Below are 27,613 nucleotides of genomic sequence, written 5' to 3' on the forward strand. Positions count from 1 at the left end.
TAGGAGTGGTGGGTCCATTTTGAGAGACAGTCTGAGGACTTCTTTCAATTCAGTAAGCTAACACCACACCCCTGCTATATTCTTTGCCCTTGGAGAATACAAAATGGCTGAGGTACAGTTTTTCCCTTTACAGTTACATGAGAGGGTGGGGAAGGAGGTTGTAATGGTAGGTAGAGAAAAATGAAGCCATAAGGCTATGCAAGTCAGATTGCTAGGGGGCAGAGAAGAGGAAATTAATTTCGACTTCCACCTTCTAGGAAAAGGAGACATTTGAATTGAAGGACAGAAGAAGAAGTACACTTCTTGATTAGCGGCTATGTGTCGGGCATTTTGTATACATTTTATTTGCTTTTCTAAGTAAGGGAATGGAGGTTCTGAGAAGTACAGTTACCTGCCCAACGTCTCAGGTCTAGCAGCTAAGGAAGTGGCAGAGTCTGGATTCAAACCTGGATCTGGCTGACCCCAAACCTGTGCTCTTAACCTCTCTTCAATATACTTCATTAATGATACATTGGGACCAGATTGCAAAGGGTATTAATTGCCATGCTAAAGAGCTGGAATGCTAACACTGGGGAGAGCCATCATGTATTTCTGAGTGATAGGCATGTTCAGTGATTAGAGAAAAATCGCTTTGATAGCAGTAAGGAAATTAAGATTTGGAGAGAGGAGAGATTTTAGAGACAGGGAGATAGTTGGGAGACTGCTGCAGTAGTCTTGCTGAGAGATGATGAAGCTTGAACTAGGGCAGTGGCATTGAGGAGGAAGATTTGAGAGAGATTTCAGAGACATTTGAAAGATGAGACAGAAAAAAGAGTTAAGGTTCTTAGCTTGAGTGACAGAGTAGGTGGTGAAAGCCTTAACTGAGATCAAATACAGAATGAGAGGCAAGCTGAAGGAGGAGACAGGTATTGGACATGTTGAGTTTGAGATTTTGGCTGCATTTGCTAGGCCATCAAGTCATGGACAGGCCGTGTGATATGAGCTCTGGAGTCTAGTTGGTCTTTATCAGTTGCAGTTGTGTTGAGGAATAGTTTTGCTTCAGGAATACTTTTCTTTTTGTTCTAAAACCTGAGTTAGGGCCATTTGCTGATTTAGGGGCTGCTCTGGAGAGAGTTGTTCAACGCCAAATTAGCTCAATATGGGTTTATTACTTTTCATTTTTTCTTTGGTAAATATTACTTAACTTGCCATTGAAAGGTGTCTGAATTATTTTTTCCAACAGCCTGTCACAGCAACTGGCACATAATGTGTCCTTAGTAAATTCTGCTGGATGCCTTAACATAGGCTACATTTTCAAAGTTGATCCTCTCTTTCTCTTACCTAAAACTCTTAAGCTCTGTGTAGTAGTTCTTTTTATCTCCTTTTTTGTCATTTAATTATAATATTTACTATTTTGTTTCTAATTATAAAAGTAATAACATGCTTAGTATAGAAAGTACAGAAAAATATAAAGCAGAAAATTAAAATTAAATGCTCATAATCCTTTGTCTCAGGGAGAACTCATATTCACTTTTTTGTATATTGGTATAGAAGGTGTTTAAGTACAGTAAGTGTCTTTTCCTTGGGTTAGTGGTTCTATTGGATGGAAGGGTAAGTTTTTTATTTTTTATTTTTTTATCTGGGAGGCCTTTTCCAACCCCCTTTAGTCTGGGTTGTTTCTGAGCTCTCGTAATAGCCTGTACTTTCCCTCTTAAAGCTTTGATCACAATGTACAGTATAGACCTTCAACAGACCATGAATTTGATGAAGGTCTGCATTTTGTCTTACTTAACTTTGTCTTCAGAGCTCAATATGGTGTTTCAGTGGGTGTTTGTTGAATGCATGAGTGACTGGGAAAGATGGAGCTAAACCAGTTTCCCCTGTCTCTGTGGTGACCCTTTCCTTGTGCTCTAATTATGCCTCCATTTCCCCAATTCTGTGGAACACATAAATTGCCATGCAGTGAAACTGTATATGATCTTTGTTTATTGCTAGTTGCTTTTTAATAGTTAGATGTTACTCTTTGGAATATTGCTTGCCTTGATGTGTGATGAATACTTTTAATTCTTTGGTCACTTTTTTTTTAATAAGTTAATTACTTTCTATTATATTGATGGATTGTTTTATGTTTTAGATGATTCTCTCTAAATATTGCAACACAGGGACTATTAGATAGAGCTAACTGCCACCACCTTGAGTTTTTTCAGAAGAGGCTCCTTATTAAAAAATATATAATTTCAAGGTTTGTGCAAGGCACTTTTCCCCCGTCATCAGTGCCTCAAGATGGAATTAGAAGATTAAAAAGATAAAGTGCATCATTCATTTAATAAGTATCTGCCATGTTTATTCTCATAGTTTTCCCCACACTTGCTATTTCACTATGAAATGAAGAGGGTAAAGGGATGCGTAGGAATACCATATAACTATCTGCTTTCATTTCCTAAACAGTGGTGACTTCCCTGCAGTCAGCTGACAGTGGCAATGATCTCTGGAGTCTCAATCCTTACCGGTTCTCCTTGGGCAGCCCCTCAGAGTGCTCCTTCTGTAGGAGACTGCTTTAGGCAGTGCTGTTGGCATGTTTGTGAGAAGGAGGGGGAGATGATTTTCAAGCCTTGGAGAGTGGGAATTGATTATATTTAGGATAACTTTAGTGAAAGAAGGTGTTGATGTTTAAAGTAGAGGCCTTTGAGTCAGACAGACATGGCTTTAAGTCCTGGCTCTTCACTTTGGTTATGAGATCTTGAGCAGATGACTGTAGTCTTATAAGCGTTAGTTTTATCATTTATATTATGAGGGTAATGATAGAACCCTCCCTCTTATAGTGATTGTGAAAATTAAATGAGATAACTTAGGCAAACATTTAGCAGAGTTTATTTAGCTCTAAATAAATGCTAGCTTTTGTTATAATAATAGGTATTATTATTAGGGCTCCTATAGCATCCATCTTTGGCCTCATGTGACCTTGTAATAGACTTGAGTAATAGAAATGGGTCTGATTATAAAACTTAGGCCCTTTCTAGTGTACTGTGCTGCATTTCTAAAGCACTTTATAGTTTGCAGAGTACATTCACATTTGTCATTTCATTGAATCTTTGTAGCTTTAGATATTGTGATTCCTATAGCCCCTCGGCTCCAGTTCTTCAGAAGAAGGAGGAGGAATAAACAAATAAGAGAGAGCAGTGACAGCAATTAGGGGTTCTGAAAATGAGGTTGAGAAGAGAGTGGTAAGAGGGCTATAAACCTACTCCAGAAAGATTGCCACTGTTTTAATTTTAACCTTTTGACTGCCTGACAGGATCAAAACACTTGCTGTTTAGAGACATCTTTGCTAGTCCTTGGAGTTACTACTTCCAAGCTGAAAAATATTAGTGCTCGTGTGTGTGTGTGTGTGTGTGTGCACATGCACGCATGTGTATGCGTGAGAGAGATAGGGAGAGAGCATTATGTAGGAGAATTACTTTTTTATTATTTGCTTTATAACATAGAAGACTCAGTAAAAAAAAAAAAAAAAAAAAAACCCAGTGGATCTAATATTAGATGCTGGGTTATTTGAGAAGTGGAATCTCTCTAAAAATGTTTTTTAAACTGATTTTATGTATTTCCTTACCCTAGTTCTGATATTTTTTCCCATCTTAGATTGATAGAATTCTGTATAGAGTGTTAAAGAAGGAACCACTTGATTGCTCAAGTCCCTCTATCTCCATCTGCTATCAGGAAACAGACCCATAGAAAAGGGCAAGTGAGATGGATGGAAGAAACTAACATTTATTGAGTTCCTACCATGTGTCCCAGTAGGCATTTGACTCATTCATGCATTCATTCTGCAGTTCAACAGATTTTTTTTGGAGAGTCTTCTGTGCGCAAGGCACAGTGCTAGCCATTGTGTACAGAGCAGTAAACAAAGCAGACGTTATTATGGTTCCCCTCATGGAAGCTCAGAGGCTAGTGGGGAAGGCATACACTGAAGATGTACATAAATAAATATATAATATCAAATTGTTAAGTGCTATGAAGGAAATGAACAGGATATGTGTGAGAGGATAACTGTGGAAGGGTCTTCTTTCTGTAGGATTATCAGTGGAGGTTTCTCTGAGGAGGGGTCATATGAGCTGAGCCTTGAATAACAATAACAATGATAATAATCCTCACAAGAGTCAGTCCTCTGATAGATAGCATGTCCTATTATTATCATTTTATGTATGAGGACATGGAAGAACAGAGAGTTAAGTAACCTGCCCGAGGCCACATAATAGAGGATGCAAAAATCATGAGAAAGTGCCTTCTAGATATGTGAATAGCACTTGCTATGGCCTTAAAAGGGGAAGAAGCAGGCAAGGTACACACATTCAGGGCACTTCTAGAAGGCTGGTGTAGCTGAAGCGCGGCGTTGGGGGGTGGGGGGACAGTGGCAGTAGATGATGTTGGAGGGCTAGGCAGGGGTCAGATCACGCAGCGCTTTGTTGCACACTGCATGGAATTTGGATTTTATTCAAAGTATCATAGGAGCCACTCACTGAAGGAATTTCAGCAGGAGTGTAACATGATCAAATTTGATGCTGCAGTTTGGTATCCACAGATTCAACAAACTGTGGAACCTATAGTACTGTAGCCCATATCAAGTGAAAAAAATTCACGTGTAAGTGGACCCTTGCAGTTCAAACCTGTGTTGTTCAAGGGTCCACAGTATTTACATCTGTTGGCAATATACGAGGGAAGGACAGGAGCTGAAGGTCAAGAGGTGAGGTTCATGGGAAGTTTGAGGAGAGAAGCAAAAGTATGTATTAGTGGTCTCAGGTGGGGTGCAGGTTGGATCAGGAGATATAATAGGCTTGCTATACAGTGTTGAGTGTCTGTTTGAGGTTTATCATCATGAATTTAAAGTAAAATCAATCTGTACAGTTACATGATTTTTCTCCAGTGATGTTTAGCTGGGCAGTGCAGAGGGTTGGGTTCATACAAGATTGGGGTTCTGTGAATTGTGTCCAGTGGAGGAAGAGAGTATTAAAACTGTAGTTGCAAAGGAACGATTATAATGGCTCATGTAATCTGGAGGGTGGCATTGGGAAATAAGGGTGACTGAAAGGTAATTAAAAGGTGGTGGTTCAACAGATTATAGGTTGGAGAATTTGAGGGACTACTTGAACAGATGAAGTAGAGGTATATTGAAGTGTGTTCAGGTTTTAACCCTGTGGTCTAGTGGTTAGGATTCGGCGCTTTCACTGCCATGGCCCGGGTTCAATCCCTGGTCCGGGAACTGAGATCCTGCAAGCCGCATGGTGTGGCCAAAATTAAAAATAAATAAACAAAAATAAAATTATTTTAAAAAGTGTATTCAGTGAGTGGATGTTCTAACTTGAGATTTTGGAGTTAGTGCAGATCTCTGGTGTACCCACCACAATAAGTGATTTGAGGTGGTGGATGAAAAGGCACTGGGGATGATGTGGTCTAGGGATTGAGACACTTGCGTATTGGACAGATTGTTCTTTTAGATGAAATTGCCAAGAATGGTGACAGGAATTGGGGTGGGAAAAACTATGAGCCAAGAGCTCAGGCCTTCAGTGAGGGAGGAGAATGACCAAAGGAAGGCTGGTGGGTAACAGAAAAGGAGAGGGGGAGGATGGTGAAGTTGGATGGCTTGGGTCTCAAAGGAACAGGGGTTTTTGTAAGAAAGGAGAATTAATAGTTTGGAAGTAGCAGGAACAAGAATACCTACTCCACCTCCTGGCCTTAAGGATTTGGGGGTTAAAAAGAACAAAGCAAAACAGTCTTCTGGACAGCAGAGGAAGTAGTATCCTCATGATCAGCAGGTTTCAATTAAGGCAAAAAGGTGGAGGGAATGTTTTTTAAAAAGAAGTAATGATGGGGCTTCCCTGGTGGCGCAGTGGTTGAGAGTCCGCCTGCCAATGCAGGGGACACGGGGTCCGGGAAGATCCCACATGCCGCGGAGCAGCTGGGCCCGTGAGCCATGGCCGCTGAGCCTGCGCGTCCGGAGCCTGTGCTCCGCAACGGGAGAGGCCACAACAGTGAGAGGCCCCCGTACCAAAAAAAAAAAAAAAAGTAATGATGTATGGCAGTTTGCTGTTTAGTGCAGGAGTTCCAGAGGGGAGTGGAGGGTTTGGGAGGGAGGAGAGAGAGGTGTGTGGGAGGGATTAGGGACATGTAGATCAGTGTGAGTATGGTGATTAGGGCAGTAATAAGACCAGAGACCCTTGAACTTCAGTTCAGATGAGTGAAGTAACAGAGGTACTGCATAATGGAATTAGCCCCCCATCGTCTCTGAGAAGGCAAGACCCTGGTTCCAGTACTGCTAAATGCTTCCTCGGAGAATATGGCAGCTTATCCCAAGGTCTCAAGGAGTGATATGGCAGTTTTCAGGGAGGGCAGCTTATACCAAGGTCTGACGATGACTTTTCCAAGGTCACACTGAATAAGTAACAAAGCAAATCTCCTGACACCAAACATTAGGTCTGCTCACCACTCTGATTTGTTTATTTTAGTTGTAATGCTCATTTACCTTACTGCTGGCAGAGCTGGATCCATTAGAACATTAGAAAATTAAAATTAGGGCCTCCCTGGTGGCGCAGTGGTTGAGAGTCCGCCTGCCGATGCAGGGGATACGGGTTCGTGCCCCGGTCTGGGAGGATCCCATATGCCGCGGAGCGGCTGGGCCCGTGAGCCATGGCTGCTGAGCCTGCGCATCCGGAGCCTGTGCTCCGCAACGGGAGAGGCCACAACAGTGAGAGGCCCGCATACCACAAAAAAAAAAAAAAAAAAAAAAAAAAAAAAAGAAAATTAAAATTAAAGAAGAAGAAAAAAACCCCTTAAAACTAGACAATGTTTCCACTTTGGGACCACCCCAGGCTCATACGCTGGTATGTGCAAAAAGGATGAGAACACAGGCCCTGGAGGGCAGTCGTTGTAGCTCAGTAGGGTCTACATGACCGGAACTGTGTGCTTTACCCTCATGCATGTGCTCTGTCCACAGGGTCATGTAGGCACAACAGCAACCAAGAAGATCGATGTCTACCTCCCCCTGCACTCAAGCCAGGACAGACTGCTGCCAATGACCGTGGTGACAATGGCCAGCGCCAGGGTACAGGATCTGATCGGGCTCATCTGTTGGCAGTACACAAGCGAAGGACGGGAGCCGAAGCTCAAGTAATCCTCCCTCTTTTTGGCTGCTCTAGTTTCTGGCTGTCTCCTGGCCACCCATGCTGCATTCTGGGCCCGGTCAGTCTTTCTAGGCTTTGGCCTGGGAGCCAGACGTCCACACTGACCCAGGTCAGGTTGCTCACCAGATCTTGGACCTGTGTAACTCAGGCTGATCTCAGAGAGTCTGCTTGCAAGCAGACTGATAAGTTTGTGAATCCAGACATGAGGAAATGCATTTTACAGGATCCAAACCCTTTTATGATGCTTGCTGATAAAAGGAGCATGGGCAGTAGTGGAGGGAACTAGTGTTTGTTGAGCACCAATCATGAGTTGGGCATGGTGCTGGGCACTTCATACCTGATTTCTCATTTAATTCTCCCACTTCCTGTGAGGTGAGCATCATGATCCTCATTTTGCAGAGGAGGAAGCTCAGGATCAGAGAGTTGTTATTTGCTGAAGTTTACACCAGTGGGAGATGACAGAGTCAGAATTTGTTTTCCAGTCTGTTTGAGGCCAAGATTTTTACTTTATTTCCTTTTGGTCTGAATTACAGTTTTCTTTGTTATCAGTCAGTGACCAATTTTTCTCTCAATTACTAGACTCTATTCCTCATTAAACTATTATATTAAAAATGTAATGCTTGAAAGTAGAGTCTCTATATATGTACATCATAACTTGAACTTTAAAGTGGTTTGCTGCATTAGTTCTCCCATACTTGAATTTCTTATCTGACAGGCATCTTCTCTTAGTTTTATGTGCCCTTCCCAGCAGTAGGGTTTGGGATACAGCTAAATGTAGTGGATGCCTTCATTTTGGAAATGGATTCTCATGGAGGCTTTCCCTTCTCACATTTTGTGTTAGCATGGTCCAGTCTGTTAGGGGTGTGTGTGTGTGTGTGTGTGTGTGTGTGTGTGTGTGTGTGTGTGTGTGTGTTTCCTTTAGGTACATTAAATTTGCACTTAAAATTATTCTTTCAGGTTCTGATTGACATTGCCCTCCACTTTGCCTGAAAAATTGTGGATATGAAGATAATCCTTATTGCTCCTATGGCAATAGAAAGCCTTTTCAACCAAGATACCACGTAGGCTCAGAAAAGGGTTGAGTCTGCAGCTGTGCTCAAGGCTGAGCTATGGTGTTGTCCCTTTTCAGCGTGAAGTGGAAGCAAGCAAGTGCTAGTTACTTGATGTATGTTGTCTGAGTTAATCCTTAGAACACTGCTTGTTGCAGGAACCAAAACCAAGAGAGGCAAAGGAACTTGCCCAGGGTTACACAGCAAGTAATAGGAGTTGAACTGTGACATACATTTTACAGATGAGGAAACTAAAGTGTAGAGAGGCTAAGTAACTTTTCTAAATTACACAGTAAGTGGTAGAACTGGTATTTAAACCCAGGAATTTTTTTTTAATTGAATGAACGATTATTTAAATTCTGTAGTGCTTTACAATTTCCAAAAGTTTCACACACGTGATTTCATATAATTCCATAATAACCCTTTTTTCTCCCTTCCCCTATATTGCCCCTGCTTCCCTCTCCCCACTGATAACGTTTGTTCTCTATATCTGTAAGTTTGCTTCTTTTTTGTTTTATTCACTAGTTTGTTGTATTTTTTAGATTCCACGTATAAGTGATAGCATATAGTATTTGTCTTTCTCTGACTTATTTCACTTAGCATAATGCCCTCCAAGTCCATCCATGTTGCTGCCAATGGCAAAATTTTACTCTTTTTTTACGGCTGAGTGGTATTCCATTGTGTATATATATACCACATCTTCTTTATTCATTCATCTGTTGATGGACACTTAAGTTGTATCCATGTCCTGGCAGTTGTAAATTGTGCTGCTTTGAACATGGGAGCGCATGTATCTTTTCAAATTAGTGTTTTGTTATTTTTCGGATATATACCCAGGAGTGGAATTGCTGGATCATACGGTAGTTCTATTTTTAGGTTTTTGAGAAACCTCCATACTGTTTTCCACAGTGGCTGCACCAATTTACATTCCCACCAACAGTATACAAGGGTTCCCTTTTCTCCACATCCTTGTCAACATTTGTTATTTGTTAAACTCAGGAATTTCTGACTCAAGAGCCCTACTCTTCACTATTACATTATAGTCCTTACCATGGAACTCTGTTATAGGTGATATTAAAATATTTATTGAGTTCATGCTTAGTACAGGCACTGTGCTAGATCTGGAAATACAGAAGTGAAAAAGGCAGTTTATGCCATCAAGGAGGTTATTGTCAAAGGTAATAATAATAGGCAATAATAACACAGTACTCTAGGCAATGATAATACAATACAATAGGCAATGATAATACAATACTATAATAGTCCAATACAGTAGCATGCAAAATCCTGAGAAGATCTGACCCCATACTTGGTGAGACTGGAGTCATGAAAAGCAACCTTGCTTAAGTGACATCTAAACTGAAACCTGAAGGAGTAGGAAAAGGTGATGCAGAGAAGTTGAGAGGAGGGTGCTCTAAACAGAGGGAAAAGCACGGACTTCTGGTTATGATGACCCTTTAAGTTCATGCTTTAAATTCTATATTCTGCTTCAAATACATAGTAATAATAAATGGAGTATGTTGTTGACATACTTGTATTTTAATAACCAGTTAACCATCCTGTGGACTAGGAACAGAACCAAGTTCAGAAATAGGCAGAGTGTGCTGGGAGTTGATTCTTTTAGAGCATTACTTCTAAAGGAACATGCTGTGAATGAGTTTACCAGTATGTGAAATACTGATTTTTCTCAGACTTCAGGGCAACTGGGTGGTCTGAGGGTAGTCAGAGCCTCCAGCCATCATTTCTGGGTAGGGAACAGAGTCATCCATCTTTCTGTTTGCCGTACAGATGCTGTTATTTTCTAAGTATCCCAAGACGTCAAAAAAAGTGGGAAACACTGCTCGAAGGTATAGGGACCAAAGGAACTTCATGCCTGGATGGGGACTAGAGGAAGTCTCACTGCTGGAAACTAGGATCTGGGGTGGATTTTCGTGCCTATGAAAAGAAACTGAACAAAGCTGCCTGGGTCTGTGGCTCGTTTCAAGTTGTGTTTCTGGGGTGGCAGGGGAATAAGATAGCGCTGTGACCAGGACCTGGCCACGATATGACTGGGTTTATGATATCCCTAGTGTCCCTAGTATCACCGAAGGGTAGGAACCCTGAGCTGCCAGTGTAAGACCTGGCTCTAGACTGGAGGCCTCTGCTTTGATGAAGATGGAAGACAGTGGCAATAGACAGGGAGGCGTGAGAGAGGAAGAAAGGGAGAGAGAAAAAGAGAGGAAGCATTCCTATTCAAGAAGAGCTAGCAAATTAAAATTCCAAAGCAAACCAGTATAACTAGTACTAAGAAAGAAAGACAATAATCCGGAGAAAAATTCACACCCAACAAAATTATAATAAAGCAATCTGAAAATAAATTTCAAATAAATATGTTTAAAATCATCAAAATGATGAAGGAATAACACCCATGGGTAAACTTCTAGGAAATTGTGAAACAAAACTGAGCAGATAGAATCAAGAGGTGGATTTAGAAAAGAACCAATTAAAAGTTCTGGAAATATAAAATGCAGTTATGAAAGTTAAAAAAAAAAAAGTATGTTGGATAAGCTTTAGACTGGGCCCAGTTAAAGAGGAAATGAATTGAAAGATAGTACTAATGAATTCAACTCAGGATGCAACACAAAGATACAAAGAGATACAAAGAAGGAAAGGTAAGTTAAGAGACATGGGGGAAAGATCCAAAGCCTCCCATATGTGAAGCAAAGAATAGAGGGAACAGCAGGGAAACAATATTTGAAGAGCTAATGCCAGAGAATTTCCCGGAATTGAAGGCAGATAAGAATGAGTCTTCATATTAAAAGCACATACAAATTAAGTGGTGCAAGGATAGCCTTTTCAACAAATGATGCTGGGCAGTTGGACATCCATAAGCCAAAAAAATAAACTACAACCTAAACCACGTGCCTTGTGTAAAATTAACTCAAAATGAAATTTCAACTTAAATGTAAAATGTAAAACCATAGAACTTTTAGAGGAAAACATCTTTGGAACTGAGGGCTAGATGAAGAAAGAGTTCTTATACATGACCCTAAAAGCATGATCCACAGTAGGAAAAAAAAAAGATAAATTGGACTTCATCAGAATTAAAAACCATTGTTTTACAAAAGATCCTTGGGGCTTCCCTGGTGGCGCAGTGGTTAAGAATCTACCTGCCAATGCAGGGGACACAGGTTCGAGCCCTGCTCTGGGAAGATCCCACATGCTGTGGAGCAGCTAAGCCCATGTGCCACAACTACTGAGCCTGCACTCTAGAGCCCGCGAGCTACAACTGCTGAGCCCGTGTGCCACAAATACTGAAGCCCGCATGCGCCTGGAGCCCGTGCTCCGCAACAAGAGAAGCTACTGCAATGAGAAGCCTGTGCACCTCAACGAAGAGTAGCCCCCGCTCGCCACAACTAGAGAAAGCCCACGCGCAGCAAGGAAGACCCAACACAGCCAAAAATAAATTAATTAAATAAATTTTAAAAATCTTTTTTTAATTAGAAAAAAGAAAAAAAGAACCTTATTTTCTTCTCAGTCCAAAAGCTGTCAAGCAGACATTCTGCCATCTCCTTTCCCATGGGTCAGAGTCTTCAGCTCCACCTGGCAAAAGTGGGTTGGGGAGGAGGGTGGCAGTGAGTCAAACAGTAGAATTTAAGGCAAAAACAACATCAATAGGGATATTTTGGTAAACTACATAATGAAAAAAGGAATAGCCCACCAAGATAATATAATAATTCTGACTGTGTATGCATCTAGCAACATAGTCTCAGCATATTTTAAGGTAATTTTAAGGAGCATCTTTGACTGATGCACAGTCAGAACAGGAAATTTCAATACCTGCTATCAGAAACTGATAAACAAAGAAGACCAAAAATTAGTAAGGCTAAGGAAGATTCAAACAATTTAATTACCAATTCTGAACCCCCCAAATAGAGATTATTTCTTGTACTAGTTTGTAAACCTTTGAAGTTGAGTGTATCTTATTAAGATTTGTATTCCTGAGTGTACCTAGCATGCTGACATTTTAAAACAGTTGCTCTGTAAGTATATATTGAATTACAAAATTACATTGACTCCAAAGAAGCCATGGTCTTTTGAAATTTTTTGTCACCTCTTATGTGACAGTGGATTTCTCAGTTCTGTTTGATATAAGACAGTCTATAAAGTAAACACCTGGGATCTCTTCCTGTCAGGAAGTGAAGTACAGGGTTATTTTCTTTCTAGCTTGTTTGTACTTCAGTGTTGGAATAGATCTTTACTTGATCTTTTCCAGTGGGTTGGCCCTGTGGAAGAGCTCTTCATTCACAGCGGGGCAAATTGCTAGATGAATGGGAGCGCTTTCCTTTATTTTCAAGAAAATTATTTATTCGAGAAGGTTGTTCTCCTGTCTCTGTGCCTTGAAAAATGTCTATGGAAGTAGGCTGTGGCCCCTGGGAAGGAATGGAGAATTGGCTGGAATTCTTGGCTTCCTTGACTCTTACACTTGTTAATTCTTTAGCAGGATTGAAGTGTGGTATTTAAGATAATTTCCTGCTTATTTTGGTGCACTGATTTTGGAGGAAACTAAAATCTATTTGGAAGAAGCTAAATTAAATCATTTCAGTCTCTAGGTAGTTGAATATTTAAATTTTGACTTTGTTATGTAGATTTATGTTTATTGAATGTTGACCAGAAAATGTGCCCTATAAAATTTATGCTTAGAGATTTATCTATATTTGGGAGGCCTACTGTTTAATAATGTTTTATAAATATTCTACAGATTCTGGAAAACTATTCTCTATAGGTTACAGAATTCAATATATACTTATTAAATCAGCATTTTTAATTACTATTATGTTCTTAACAGTTTTTGACTATTTTTGGTCCATGAATGATTAAGAGAAATGAATTAAGTTTCCTGTGTGTGTGTGTGTGTGATTTTTCTCCTGAGATTTCAGCGGTTTCCACTTTATATATGTATATGTATATATCAGTGCACAAAAAGATCCATGCATTTCATATCTTTATTGTGAGTTGTACCTTTTTCAATGTAAAACAATCTGATTTGTTTTATTTATGTATTGTGTCCTGCCTTTTTATTTCAGTGACAGTGAGCTATTTTTTCCACTGTTCTTCTTTGTACTTCTCCAGTGTGTCTTTGTTCAGGCTTTTACCTTTGCCTTTTTGTTTTAGCTATGTTGAATACCTTTGTGAGGTTTTTCCTTTTTGGCCCAGTCTAAGTCACTGTCTTTTCATAGGGAAGTTTATCTTACTAACATTTATTATAACCACTGACATGTTGGTTTCGTGTTAGTCTACTTGTTTTAAGCTTTGTTTTTTATGCTTTCTTCATTTTCTATTTCGAATTTTTTTACAGTTCTAAAGCCAGTTACCTTTAAATCTCTTTAAAAGACTTTATTTTTTAGGGCAGTTTTAGATTTACAGAAAAATTGCCCAGAAGTTATAAAGTTCCCACAATATCTCCTTCCTGCCTCTCATTTTTCCCTATTAGTGGCATCTTGCACTAGTGTGGTACATTTGTTACAATTGTTGAACATATACTGATACATTATGATTAACTAAAGTCAGCAGTTTACATTAGGTACACTTTGTGTATTGTACAATTCTAATTATTGTATCATACAGAATGGTTTCACCAGCCTAAAAATGCCCTGTGTTCTATTTATTCATCCCACTCCTCTCACCTTTGGCAACCACTCATCTTTTTACTGTCTCTGTAGTTTTGCATTTTCCATAATATAGGCTACTTGGAATCATTCCATATGTAGCCTTTTCATACTGGCTTCTTTCACTTAGCAGTATGTGTTTTAAGTTTCCTTCATGTCTTTTTCTGGCTTGTAAGCTCATATTTCATATGGTGACTAATACTCCATTCTATGGCTATACCACAGTTTTTCCATTCACCTACTGAAGGATAGCTTGGTTGCTTTTTTTTTTTTAATCTTTATTGGAGTATAATTGCTTTACAATGGTGTGTTAGTTTCTGCTTTATAACAAAGTGAATCAGCTATGCATATACATATATCCCCATATCTCCTCCCTCTTGCATCTCCCTCCCACCCTCCCTATCCTACCCCTCTAGATGGTCACAAAGCACTGAGCTGATCTCCCTGTGCTACGTGGCTGCTTCCCACTAGCTATCTATTTTACATTTGGTAGTATATATATGTCCATGCCAGTCTCTAACTTCGTCCCAGCTTGCCCTTCCCCCTCCCCGTGTCCTCAAGTGCATTTTCTACATCTGCATCTTTATTGCTGTCCTGCCCCTAGATTCTTTAGAACCATTTTTTTTTCTTTTATTTTTTTAGATTCCATATATATATGTTAGCATACGGTATTTGTTTTTCTCTTTCTGACTTACTTCACTCTGTATGACAGACTCTAGGTCCATCCACCTCACTAAAAATAACTCAATTTCGTTTCTTTTTATGGCTGAGTCATATTCCATTGTATATATGTGCCACATCTTCTTTATCCATTCATCTGTCGATGGACACTTAGGTTGCTTCTATGTCCTGGCTGTTGTAAATAGTGCTGCAAAGAACATTGTGGTACGTGACTCTTTTTGAATTATAGTTTTCTCAGGGTATATGTCCAGTAGTGGGATTGCTGGGTCATATGGTAGTTCTATTTTTAGTTTTTTAAGGAACCTCCATACTGTTCTCCATAGTGGCTGTATCAATTTACATTCCCACCAACAGTTCAAGAGGGTTCCCTTTTCTCCACACCCGCTCTAGCATTTACTGTTTGTAGATTTTTTGATGATGGCCATTCTGGCCATTCTGACTGGTGTGAGGTGATACCTCACTGTAGTTTTGATTTGCATTTCTCTAATGATTAGTGATGTTGAGCACTTTTTTCATGTGTTTGTTGGCAATCTGTATATCATCTTTGGAGAAATGTCTATTTAGATCTTCTGCCCATTTTTGGATTGGGTTGTTTTTTTGATATTGAGCTGCATGAGCTGCTTGTCACTGTTGGAGATTAATCCTTTGTCAGTTGCTTCATTTGCAAATATTTTCTCCCATTCTGAGGGTTGTCTTTTTGTCTTGTTTATAGTGTCCTTTGCTGTGCAAAAGCTTTGAAGTTTCATTAGGTCCCATTTGTTTATTTTTGGTTTTATTTCCATTTCTCTAGGTGGTGGGTCAAAAAGGATCTTGCTGTGGTTTATGTCATAGAGTGTTCTGCCAAATGTTTTCCTCTAAGAGTTTTATAGTGTCTGGCCTTACATTTAGGTCTTTAATCCATTTTTAGTTTATTTTTGTGTGTGGTGTTAGGGAGTGATCTAATTTCATTCTTTCACATGTAGCTGTCCAGTTTTCCCAGCACCACTTATTGAAGAGGTTGTCTTTTCTCCATTGTATAGTCTTGCCTCCTTTATCAAAAATAAGGTGACCATATGTGTGTGGGTTTATCTCTGGGCTTTCTATCCTGTTCCATTGATCTATTATTTCTGTTTTTGTGCCAGTACCATACTGTCTTCATTACTGTAGTGTTGTAGTATACTCTGAAGTCAGGGAGCCTGATTCCTCCAGCTCCGTTTTTCTTTCTCAAGATTGCTTTGGTTATTCGGGGTCTTTTGTGTTTCCATACAAATTGTGAAATGTTTTCTTCTAGTTCTGTGAAAAATGCCATTGGTAGTTTGATAGGGATTGCATTGAATCTGTAAATTGCTTTGGGTAGTATAGTCATTTTCACAATGTTGATTCTTCGAATCCAAGAACATGGTATATCTCTCCATCTGTTTGTATCATCTTTAATTTCTTTCATCAATGTTTTGTAGTTTTCTGCATGCAGGTCTTTTGTCTCCTTAGGTGGGTTTATTCCTAGGTATTTTATTCTTTTTGTTGCATTGGTAAATGGGACCGTTTCCTTAATTTCTCTTTCACATTTTTCATCCTTAATGTATAGGAATGCAAGAGATTTCTGTGCATAAATTTTGTGTCCTGCTACTTTACCAGATTCATTGATTAGCTCTAGTAGTTTTCTGGTAGCATCTTTAGGATTCTCTATGTATAGTATCATGTCATCTGCAAACAGTGACAGCTTTACTTCTTCTTTTCCAATTTGGATTCCTTTTATTTCTTTTTCTTCTCTGATTGCTGTGGCTAAAACTTGAAAAACTATGTTGAATAATAGTGGTGAGAGTGCGCAGCCTTGTCTTGTTCCTGATCTTAGTGGAAATGGTTTCAGTTTTCCACCACTGAGAATGATGTTGGCTGTGGGTTTGTCATATACTGCCATTATTATGTTGAGGTAAGTTCCCTCTGTGCCTACTTTCTGGAGGGTTTTTATCATAAATGGGTGTTGAATTTTGTCGAAAGCTTTTTCTGCATCTATTGAGATGATCATATGGTTTTCCTCCTTCAATTTGTTAATATGGTGTATCACATTGATTGATTTGCATATATTGAAGAATCCTTACATTCCTGGGGTAAACCCCACTTGATCATGGTGTATGATACTTTTAATGTGATGTTGGATTCTGTTTGCTAGTATTTTGTTGAGGATTTTTGCATCTATGTTCATCAGTGATATTGGCCTGTAGTTTTCTTTCTTTGTGACATCTTTGTCTGGTTTTGGTATCAGGGTGATGGTGGCCTCATAGAATGAGTTTGGGAGTGTTCCTCCCTCTGCTATATTTTGGAAGAGTTTGAGAAGGATAGGTGTTAGATCTTCTCTAAATGTTTGATAGAATTCGCCTGTGAAGCCATCTGGTCCTGGGCTTTTGTTTGTTGGAAGATTTTTAATCACAGTCTCAATTTCAGTGCTTGTGATTGGTCTGTTTATATTTTCTATTTCTTCCTAGTTCAGTCTCAGAAGGTTGTGCTTTTCTAAGAATTTGTCCATTTTATTGGCATAGAGTTGCTTGTAGTAATCTCTCATGATCCTTTGTATTTCTGCAGTGTCAGTTATTACTTCTTTTTCATTTCTAATTCTATTGATTTGAGTGTTCTCCCTTTTTTCTTGATGAGTCTGGCAAGTAGTTTATCAATTTTATCTTCTCAAAGAACCAGCTTTTAGTTTTATTGATCTTTGCTATCGTTTCCTTCATTTCTTTTTCATTTATTTCTGACCTGATCTTTATGATTTCTTTCCTTCTGCTAACTTAGGGGGTTTTGTTCTTCTTCTTTCTCTAATAGCTTTAGGTGTAAGGGTAGGTTGTTTATTTGAGATGTTTCTTGTTTCTTGATGTTGGATTGTATTGCTATAAACTTCCCTCTTAGAACTGCTTTTGCTGCATCCCATAGGTTTTGGGTCATCGTGTTTTAATTGTCATTTGTTTCTAGGTATCTTTTTATTTCCTCTTTGATTTCTTCAGTCATCTCTTGGTTATTAAGTAGTGTATTGTTTAGCTTCCATGTGTTTGTATTTTTTACAGATTTTTTCCTGTAATTGATATCTAGTCTCACAACATTGTGGTCAGAAAAGATACTTGATACGATTTCAGTTTTCTTACATTTACCAAGGCTTGGTTTGTGACCCAAGGTATGATCTATCTTGGAGAACGTTCCATGAGCACTTGAGAAGAAAGTGTATTCTGTTGTTTTTGGATGGGATGTCCTATAAATCTCAATTAAGTCCATCTTGTTTAATGTATCATTTAAAGCTTGTGTTTCCTTATTTATTTTCATTTTGGATGATCTGTCCATTGGTGAAAGTGGGGTGTTAAAGTCCCCTTCTATGATTGTGTTACTGTTGATTTCCTCTTTTATGGCTGTTAGCATTTGCCTTATGTATTGAGGTGCTCCTATGTTGGGTGCATAAATATTTACAGTTGTTATATCTTCTTCTTGGATTGATCCCTTGATCATTATGTAGTGTCCTTCTTTGTCTCTTCTAATAGTCTTTATTTTAAAGTCTATTTTGTCTGATATGAGAATTGCTACTCCAGCTTTCTTTTTGATTTCCATTTGCATGGCATATCTTTTTCCATCCCCTCACTTTCAGTCTGTATATGTCCCTAGGTCTGAAGTGGGTCTCTTGTAGACAGCATATATATGGGTCTTGTTTTTGTACCCATTCAGCCAGTCTGTGTCTTTTGGTTGGAGCATTTAATCCATTTACATTTAAGGTAGTTATCGATATGTATGTTCCTATTACCATTTTCTTAATTGTTTTGGTTTTGTTATTGTCGGTCTTTTCCTTCTCTTGTGTTTCCTGCCTAGAGAAGTTCCTTTAGCATTTGTTGTAAAGCTGGTTTGGTGGTGCTGAATTCTCTTAGCTTTTGCTTGTCTGTAAACGTTTTAATTTCCTCATCGAATCTGAATGAGATCCTTGCTGGGTAGGGTAATCTTGGTTGTATGTTTTTCCCTTTCATCACTTTAAATGTGTCCTGCCACTCCCTTCTGGCTTGCAGAGTTTCTGCTGAAAGATCAGCTGTTAACCTTATGGGCATTCCCTTGTATGTTATTTGTTGTTTTTCCCTTGCTGCTTTTATTATTTTTTCTTTGTATTTAATTTTCAGTAGTTTGATTAATATGTGTCTTGGTATGTTTTTCCTAGGGTTTATCCTGTATGGGACTCTCTTTCCTTCCTGGAGTTGGGTGACTGTTTCCTTTCCCATGTTAGGGAAGTTTTCAACTATAATCTCTTCAAATATTTTCTCAGACCCTTTCTTTTTCTCTTCTTCTCTGGGACCCCTATAATTCGAATGTTGGTGCGTTTAACGTTGTCCCAGAGGTCTCTAAGAATGTCCTCAAATCTTTTCATTGTTTTTTCTTTATTCTGCTCTGCAGTAGTTATTTCCACTATTTTATCTTCCAGGTCACTTATCCGTTCTTCTGCCTCAGTTATTCTGCTATGGATTCCTTCTAGAGAATTTTTAATTTCATTTATTGTGTTGTTCATCATGGTTTGTTTGCTTTTTAGTTCTTCTGGGCCCTTGTTAAACGTTTCTTGTATTTTCTCCATTCTGTTTCCAAGATTTTGGATCGTCTTTACTATCATTATTCTGAATTCTTTTTCAGATAGACTGCCTATTTCCTCTTCATTTGTTTGGTCTGGTGGGTTTTTACCTTGCTCCTTCACCTGATGTGTGTTTCTCTGTCTTCTCATTTTGCTTAACTTAACTGTGTTTGGGGTCTCTTTTTCGCAGGCTGCTCGTTCATAGTTTCCGTTGTTTTTGGTGTCTGCTCATGTTTTTATTCTCTTAACAGCATTTTTGGCAGAGCTGAAGTTTTTAATGTTAATGAACTCCAGCTTACCAATTTTTTTCATAGATTGTGCTTTTGGTGTTATAGCTAAAAAGTCATCACCAAACCTAAGGTTACCTACTTTTTCTCCTATGTTATTTTGTAGAAGTGTCATAGTTTTGTGCTTTACGTTTAGGTCTCTGATCATTTAGAGTTAATTTTTGTGAAATGTGTAAGGTCTGTGTCTAGATGTCTTTCTTTTTCTTTTCTTTTTTTTTTCTTCTTAATATCCAGTTGAGAAAACCATCATTTCTCCATTGAGTTGCCTTTGCTCCTTTGTCAAAGATCAGTTGACTATATTTGTGTGCATCTATTTCTGACCTGTAAGATTTTTTAAAACATTCCTTAATTTATATTTCTCCACCAGATTCAAGACTGAAACACTGTCTTTTTAGGATCACCCATTTGTAAAAGAGAAAAAAATAAAATTCAGTGAGGTTTTACCTTGTCAAGAACTTGAGATAGGAGGTATGCACTTGTTCTTGACAGAAAACCACGTTTATTTTACTTCATAGATAATTTAAGGCATTTTTAAGAATAATTTTGACTAGTCCTAATTTTTTAAAATAAATTTTTATTTATTTTATTATTATTATTTTGGCTGCATTGGGTCTTCGTTGCTGCGCGCGGACGGTGAGCGGGGGCTACTCTTCATTGCAGTGCGTGGGCTTCTCATTGAGGTGGCTTCTCTTGTTTTGGAGCACAGACTCTAGGTGCACAGGCTTCAGTAGTTGTGGCAGGAGGGCTCAGTAGTTGTGGCGCACGGTCTTAGTTGCTCTGCCGCATGTGGGATCTTCCCGGACCAGGGCTCGAACCCTTGTCCCCTGCCTTGGCAGGCGGATTCTTAACCACTGTGCCACCAGGGAAGCCCCGACTAGTCCTCATTTTTATGCAGAGATTTCAGTCGTGTGTTATGACTCCATTGTACACTAGAATAGCCATTCTTTGCCTTCTTCTTTTCAGGTGTCCCTGAGACATTCAGCATATTTCACTGGTCTCTTATTTACTATTGCTCTTCATTAGGCTACTGACAGGTGAAGTACTGATACTAAAAACCTGAAGAATTTTGCTGTGTTATACAAAGCTGGTGTAGTATACTTTGGAGATTATCACAGTGCTCAGTGAGTGGAAGTTTATGGCTATAGAGCAGTGCTGTCCAAATGAAATGCAATGCAATCATTTCACACCTGTTAGAATGACTATCATCAAAAGGACAAGATATAACAAGTGTTGGAGAGGACATGGAGAAAAGGGAACCCTTGTGCACTGTTGGTAGGAATGGAAATTGATACAGGCACTATGGAAAACAGTATGGAGGTCCCTCAAAATATTAAAAATAGAACTGCCATATGATCCAGCAATCCCACTTCTGGGTATGTATCCATGGGAAATGCAAACAGGATAGCAAAGAGATACCTGCACTCCCAAGTTCATTGCAGCATTATTCACAATAGCCAAGATACGGAAACAACCTAACTGTTCATGTATGGGTGAATGGATAAAGATGATAATGGTGTATTTATACACACAATGGAATATTACTCAGCCATGAGAAAGAAGGAAATCCTGCTATTTTCAACAACATAGATGGACCTTGAGGACATGATGCTAAGTGAGTTAAGGTAGACAGAGAAAGACAAATACTGTATGATATCACTTATATGTGGAATCTAAAAACGCGGACACATAGAAACAGAGATTAGAATGGTGGTTACCAGGGCCTAGGGTGTGGGGGAAATGGGGAGATGTTGGTCAGAGGTTATAAACTTTCAGTTATAAGTTCTTGGGATCAGAGTACAGCGCATTTGAAAAGTTGCTAAGGTTGCCAAATGTTCTCACCGTGATGGATGTATTGGCTAGTACTACTTGGTAGTAATCATTTGGTAATATGTAGGTGTATTGTATCAACACCTTAAACCTACACAATGCTATATGTGAATTATATTTTAATAAAGCCGGAAAATATGTATAATACAAGCTACAAATGTAAGCCACATTTACAATTTTAAATTTTCTAGTAATCACATATTTAAACATTTCCAAAAAACAAGTGGAATTAATTTTCATAATATATTTTATTAACCCATTTTATCCTAAATATTATCATTTCAACATGTAATTGATAGAAAAATTATTAATGAGATTTTTAATGTTCTTTTTTTTTTTGGTCACGTATTCAAAATCCAGTGTTTATTTGCTATTTACAGCACATCTCAATTCAGACTAGCCACATTTCAAGGACTCAGTAGCCACATGTTTGGAAAGTGCAGCTGTAGAGTATGCCAACACATGATATAGCCATGCAGTGGATTTCACTGTGGATTCACTTCATCCTCATAGAGCCCTTGGGAAACTTGGGGGACCGCCTAGATAGTTGAGGTTTATCTCATTCAGTATCGAGGTTTCTTTATTTTTGTAATATTTCATAGAAGCTCACTAACATGTGTTAACATTTTCCTCTGCCTTCTGAATCAGTATGTAACAGTGGTTAAGAGTGTGGGATTCAGAGTCATAGTCTGGGTTTGCATTCTGGCACTAACCATTAGGGTGATCTTGGATGAATTACTTCAGCCCATGTATTCCATTTTTCTCATGTGTAAAATGAGGATAGAAACTTCCTATCAGGGTGGTTATGAAAATAAAATGAGAAAATACATGGCAAGTGCTCAGTAAATGTTTGTTTCTGTTGCTGCTAAATACTATAACTCCAGCAGCTACTACTGCAATGAATACTAGTATTAGTTCAGCAATAGTAGCATAATTTAGCCCTTTCTTGATGACTCAAGTAATGGTACCATGCTATGATACAGTGCTGCCCTTGTGGGCTTATGAAAGTATCTAGGAGCGTTTGACTTTACATTATACGTTTTCTGACAACTTTGCAATTTAAATTCTTTACACTCCCCACACCGCCACCACCACCAACCCCCCCTTTTTTTTTTGCTGTCTGCATGCCTGCCACTGTCTACTCTTCTCCCATTTCTAGGTTGCTGCTTCTAATTTATACTCCTTACAGTCATCATTGAGAACCGTTTACCTAAATAATACAGCCTAAGGTGCCCTTCCCATCTGACCCCCAGGTATACTCCCGTACATTCTAACGCATCACATTCTTTAACTGGCAGCTTCTTGACACGCACCATGTCTGCTTTTGCTGTTTCCTTAGAAATGCCTTTCTCACTCTTCTTTTGATATCCTGCTTAATCTCAAAGACTTAAGTCCCTCATCATTTCTTCATTCAGCAAATATTTATGGAGTTCCAGGCCCTGGGTATTGAGGATAAAATGGAGAACAAGAGAAACGCAATTGCTGCTCTCAAAAAATTTACAGTTTGGTGGGGAAGACGAAATTATCAAGTGTAATAGCACTTTGTAACTGGCTCATTTCACTTATCATTTGTATTCATTCATGCATTCAGTAAATATTTATTGAGTGTTTGCTATGTACCAGGCATTTTGCTGGGTGTACAGTGGTGAGGGGAACAAGACATAGTTTCTCTTTCATGAATTCTACAACCTAGTGAGGGAAATGGGCGAATAATTAAGCCAAAGAATGTTTGCTTAGAAGCTGAGTTAAGTGCTCTGCAGGGAAGGAATGCCATTTGTGAGAGCCTCACCTGGGAACCAGGGAGGAATTCCCTCAGAAAGTGATGCCAGGGGCATTTGGCAGGGGAAGGCTCCTGGCAGATAGAACCGTGTGGCAGTGATGCTGTGGCAGGAGGAAGCATGCTGTCGTCAGGGAACTTGAAGACATAGCAATAGAAACTGTCCTAAAAGGAGTTCAGACAGAACAATATGAAGGTCTTGCTTCCACCTAAAAATTAGTGGACATTTTCTCCCTAGAACTTTACCAGGAAATTTAGATTTAACTCTTCCTGTCTGAGGTTGCTGTGGCTTGACAAACGTTACAATGTTATTTATCAGCTCTACTTACCATTTACGGGGGGTGTGTTTTAGAGAAAAGGAAATCTTGGGAGTCTTAAAAATCTTTGCTCTGACTTCAAAGAGATGAACTTCTGAGCTGCAACCATCAGAATCTTTCTCTTGCTAATGTCTGACACACTCTTAATATTGCTTGTCACCAAAATAAGCAGCAGAGTTCATGTAATGAGCATTCTGGACATTTCAGAATCATGCATTCTTTTATTTTTCATTTAAAAAACAGTAAGCATTAATCTGTCTTGTGTTCATACTAAAGTGTGTTTTGCATTTTCTGAAGATAAGAATGAACATGTCAGATCACATTTGGTAGAAATCTGGGATGCTTCCTGGAATGCTCCTGAATTTTCATATATGAATTAAATACCATCTATTTATGGGCTATAGGCTTCTGTCTCGTCATAAAAACCATACTGGCCTTTGAACATAAAATGGATATTGGTCAGCAATTCAATGCAATAAATTTTTCTAATGAAGAAATGTAGCTTTATTTGATGAAATATGAATAAGGGAAATTCAGTTAATTGTACTCATTAAAGCTTTGGAGATCTATATATCTCCCCCAAAAGGATCTCTCTTTGGCAGCAGCCTCCATTTTGCATCCACTCATTTCTTAAACTTCCAGTCCTCTTACAAGCTCCATGGTACCTAAAAGGGCCTGTGCCTTCCATGCCAACCCAGCTCTAAAATTAAGCCTCTTCTTGTGGATCCAGTTGTCCTGTACTTGTTTGTTACCGTTTTGATCATTCTTCTCTCTCTGGTAGTGACTCACAAACAGGACTTTTAGGTTTCTCTGTCTCATTGCTATCCACCATGCTTCTGTTAGATAGTTAATTCTGCTTCTGTGTAATCAGAAGCTTAAAAGTGGTAGAAGAAATTTTGACAAAATGGGAATCCTTCTTCATGCCAGGCACTGTGCAGTTAATTATGTCATTTAATCCTTATAAGACCCTTATGCAGTAGTTATGGTTATTTCTTCCATAATTCCAGAACCTAGTAGAGAAAATGAGCACACTTACCAATCAGGCAGGCCATGCTCAGAGTCTCTAGGACAAGTGATTTTCTCTGTGTAGTGGGGTGAGAGATTTCCCAGACTTCCTTGTACTGTTCCATATTTCTAAATTGTCTACAATAAGAATGTATTGATATTACACTTATCAAAAATTTAATTAAATATTTTATAAAGAAAGGAAAATGAAAGTTATACATACATATTATGGGACATCTGGAAAGTATAGAAATTTAGAAAGAAAAAAGCGCTCATTGCTTTAATGTAAATATAATCTTTATGAACTTTTTGGTCCCTTTTCTTCTAGTCTTTTTATATGTATGTAATTGAACATTTTTATATAGTTGTAATAATTTCTTATTGTTTTCTCCATAAAAAACTGAGATGCCAGTACTCATATCTTGGTGAACTGCAAGAATGCCTCTTTCGGGCTTCCCTGGTGGCGCAGTGGTTGAGAGTCCGCCTGCCAATGCAAGGGACACGGGTTCGTGCCCCGGTCCGGGAAAATCCCACATGCTGCGGAGCGGCTAGGCCCGTGAGCCATGGCCACTGAGCCTGCGCGTCCGGAGCCTGTGCTCCGCAACGAGAGAGGCCACAACAGTGAGAGACCCGCGTACCGCAAAAAAAAAAAAAAAAGAATGCCTCTTTCATTTTCACTTTTTCCTGGGCCTTCTTCCCTTGTCTTGAATTGCTATCTCTGATACATGTGCACTGCCTTGAAAGCCCCATTTGGCTAACAGGTATCAATGTGACAAGCCAGAAAAAGAAAAAGAAAAGCTTATTACTTCTCCTTTTCTCATTAACACACACATCATTAATAATACCCTCTATGTTTTTTTCATGGGTAGAGTGATTCAGTCTACACATTCATATATTCATTCATTCAACAAATATTTGTTCTAAATGCCAGCCATTTTACTCTTCAGTGAGGATGCAGAGATAGTAGAAGAATCCCTGCTCTTTAGGAGAACATAGATGCATAAATAAGAAAAAGAACAGTGTGATGTTATATGCAGAAATATCAGCCAAGTTCTGTAAGAACACAGAGGAGAATCACTTGGATTCTCCTAGAGATCCAAAGGATTCTAAAGAAATCAAGGAAAGCCTTTCCTGGGTAAGAAAATGGAGCTCAGACAGATTTGGTCACGTAGCTGGTTTGTGGTTGTGTTGGCATTAAAACCAGATCTCACTGCAAAACCCGTCTTCCTTCCAACAAACTGTCATGAAGAGGCACCCCGTTTTTGTTGTTTTGGAAGCTCTAGGTGTCTATATTTGGCAAATTCCTGAGTCAGGGACCACAACTGCCCCTTTTTTCTCTCCCCATTTCAAAATGCCACCAATTTCTGATTTGATCAAAGAGTAACGGAAGAGAAGTAAGGAAACCTGAGTTCTCTGAAAACCAGCTTTGCCACCATTTAACTAGGTGATCATGGGCACCTTATTCCTCTTTTCTAGGTATCTATTCCCCATTTGTAAAAGTGAGGAGATTGAAATAAATCTCTCTAAGCTTCTAATTTTTTATAAATAATATGTCGTGGTTTCCTTCTCCTTTTTAGCATATGTAGCATTTCCATACAATTGTAGGTTCCCAAGGGCCTTGGGAAATCTTGACACACTACGGCTTAGGCAGAGGAGTAGATGGGAGTCAGGAGTGAGGGCTCTTGACTGCCTGGGTTTGAATCTCAGCTCTATAACTTGCATGCTGTTTAATCTTGCATGTAAGATGAACCTCACTGAGCCTTAGTTTTGTAATTCATAAAATAGGAATAATAATAAAGGACTCACAGAGCTGATGGGAAGATGCAGTGAGCTTATGTGTCTAAACCACTGTGCACAGTGTCTGGCACGTGGTACTCAATAAATGTAGCTAATGATACTAATGGCTGTTTTACTAGTACTAATTTGAAGTCCTGAAGCAGTTTTAGAAGTCAGAATATCACAGTAGCTTCTTTTATTAATGATTCCCCTATAAAGGCACAAAGGAACCAATATCCATGCATAGAAAATGGAATTTCAGTCATTTTTTTTCCCCTTAGATGTTCAATTAAGGGTTGATAGGGTGTGGAGCACTGTTTACTGCTAAACTTTACTGAGGACCCAGAAAAGACTTCCGTTAGTTTGTATAACATAGAGTGAATTATTTACTCTTTTCCTTGCTGTGTTCCCAGTGCTCAGGACAGGCTACAGCACAGTGTAGGCACTTTACAAATGTTTTTTGAATGAATAAATGATATCACACTTTATATTTAAGAACTGGGGGGAATAATAGCACTAGGCACATTGAGTCTTTTGGCTTTCAGAGCTTAGGCTGTGACATTTGCTGAGTTTGTTTCGAGGAGATTTGGGGGCGTCCTGTGACAATCAAAGCAGAATTCTTCTGATGCCACTGTTTGGCTTTCTGCTTTGATCAATAGACTTATTATTTGCCCTTGAAACCTCTGTGGTGCTAGGGATTCACAGACATTCCTCAGGATGATTTACACGGCACTAAATAATCTGTGCTGTCCATTGCTTGCTGCATCAGTGTCTGCCCTGCTCATAAAATCCCGGAGGCTCAGTGGCCCCAAGGCTGGAGCACGGTGGACATGTTCACTCCAGTTACAGATGTTTGCACATAGAACATGTTGCTCACTTTCATTGTTGCTCTGTTGCTCTAATATGCATCCACAATTTGTCTTTAAGGGTTGACCTAACTATAGAAGTTATTTTCCATCTGACTTTATTATAGTTACTACCATTTATGTTTTTACCTCTGTTATATGCTAGGCACTACATATATTATCTCATCAAAACTTCAAAACCCCCTCTAGGTGACTGTACCCTTTCTGTAGAATTGGAATCTGAAGGGAACGAAGCGTATTCTCTGAAATCACGTAGTCCAGGAGCAATGGGGCTTAGGTTGAACTCAAGTCCCTTTGGACACAAAGCCCTTAGCTACTACACCATGATATTTTCCTCATCTAAAGGGCTTTCTTCTCCTTCTACAAGTGTTCTGTGTTGAAGTTGGTAACCTTTTGCAAAGATTAGTAAGTTTCCCGTACCATTCAGAGATGAATTTTAAGTTTCTTAACAGCATTGCAAATACATGAAATTTATAGTGACAAACATAGACAGATTACTTTCTTGTTATCCATCCATTTAGTAAATTTACAGTTCCCATTAATTTAAATCTGTCCTTATTACCTATTTTATATAATAAATATCTCTTAGTCATGACAGACTGAGTATAGATCACCTGAAGTAGGCTCTCTCTCAAAAAGCAGAGTTGCAGCTAAAGATTTGTGAATTA

General features: G+C 38.9%; 1 protein-coding gene across 1 annotated transcript in view; it reads left to right on the top strand.

Moving 5' to 3' along the window:
• Positions 1 to 27,613, top strand: part of MAPKAP1 (MAPK associated protein 1) — a 229,780-nt gene that overhangs the window by 91,190 nt on the left and 110,977 nt on the right. Inside the window, exon 5 of the mRNA XM_079705813.1 lies at positions 6,965 to 7,137. Coding sequence (XP_079561939.1) covers positions 6,965 to 7,137 — 173 coding nt within the window. The remainder of the gene's footprint in view (positions 1 to 6,964; positions 7,138 to 27,613) is intronic.

Source organism: Hyperoodon ampullatus (assembly GCF_949752795.1).
Source record: "Hyperoodon ampullatus genome assembly, chromosome: 6".
In the NCBI taxonomy this organism is placed as follows: Eukaryota; Metazoa; Chordata; class Mammalia; order Artiodactyla; family Ziphiidae; genus Hyperoodon; species Hyperoodon ampullatus.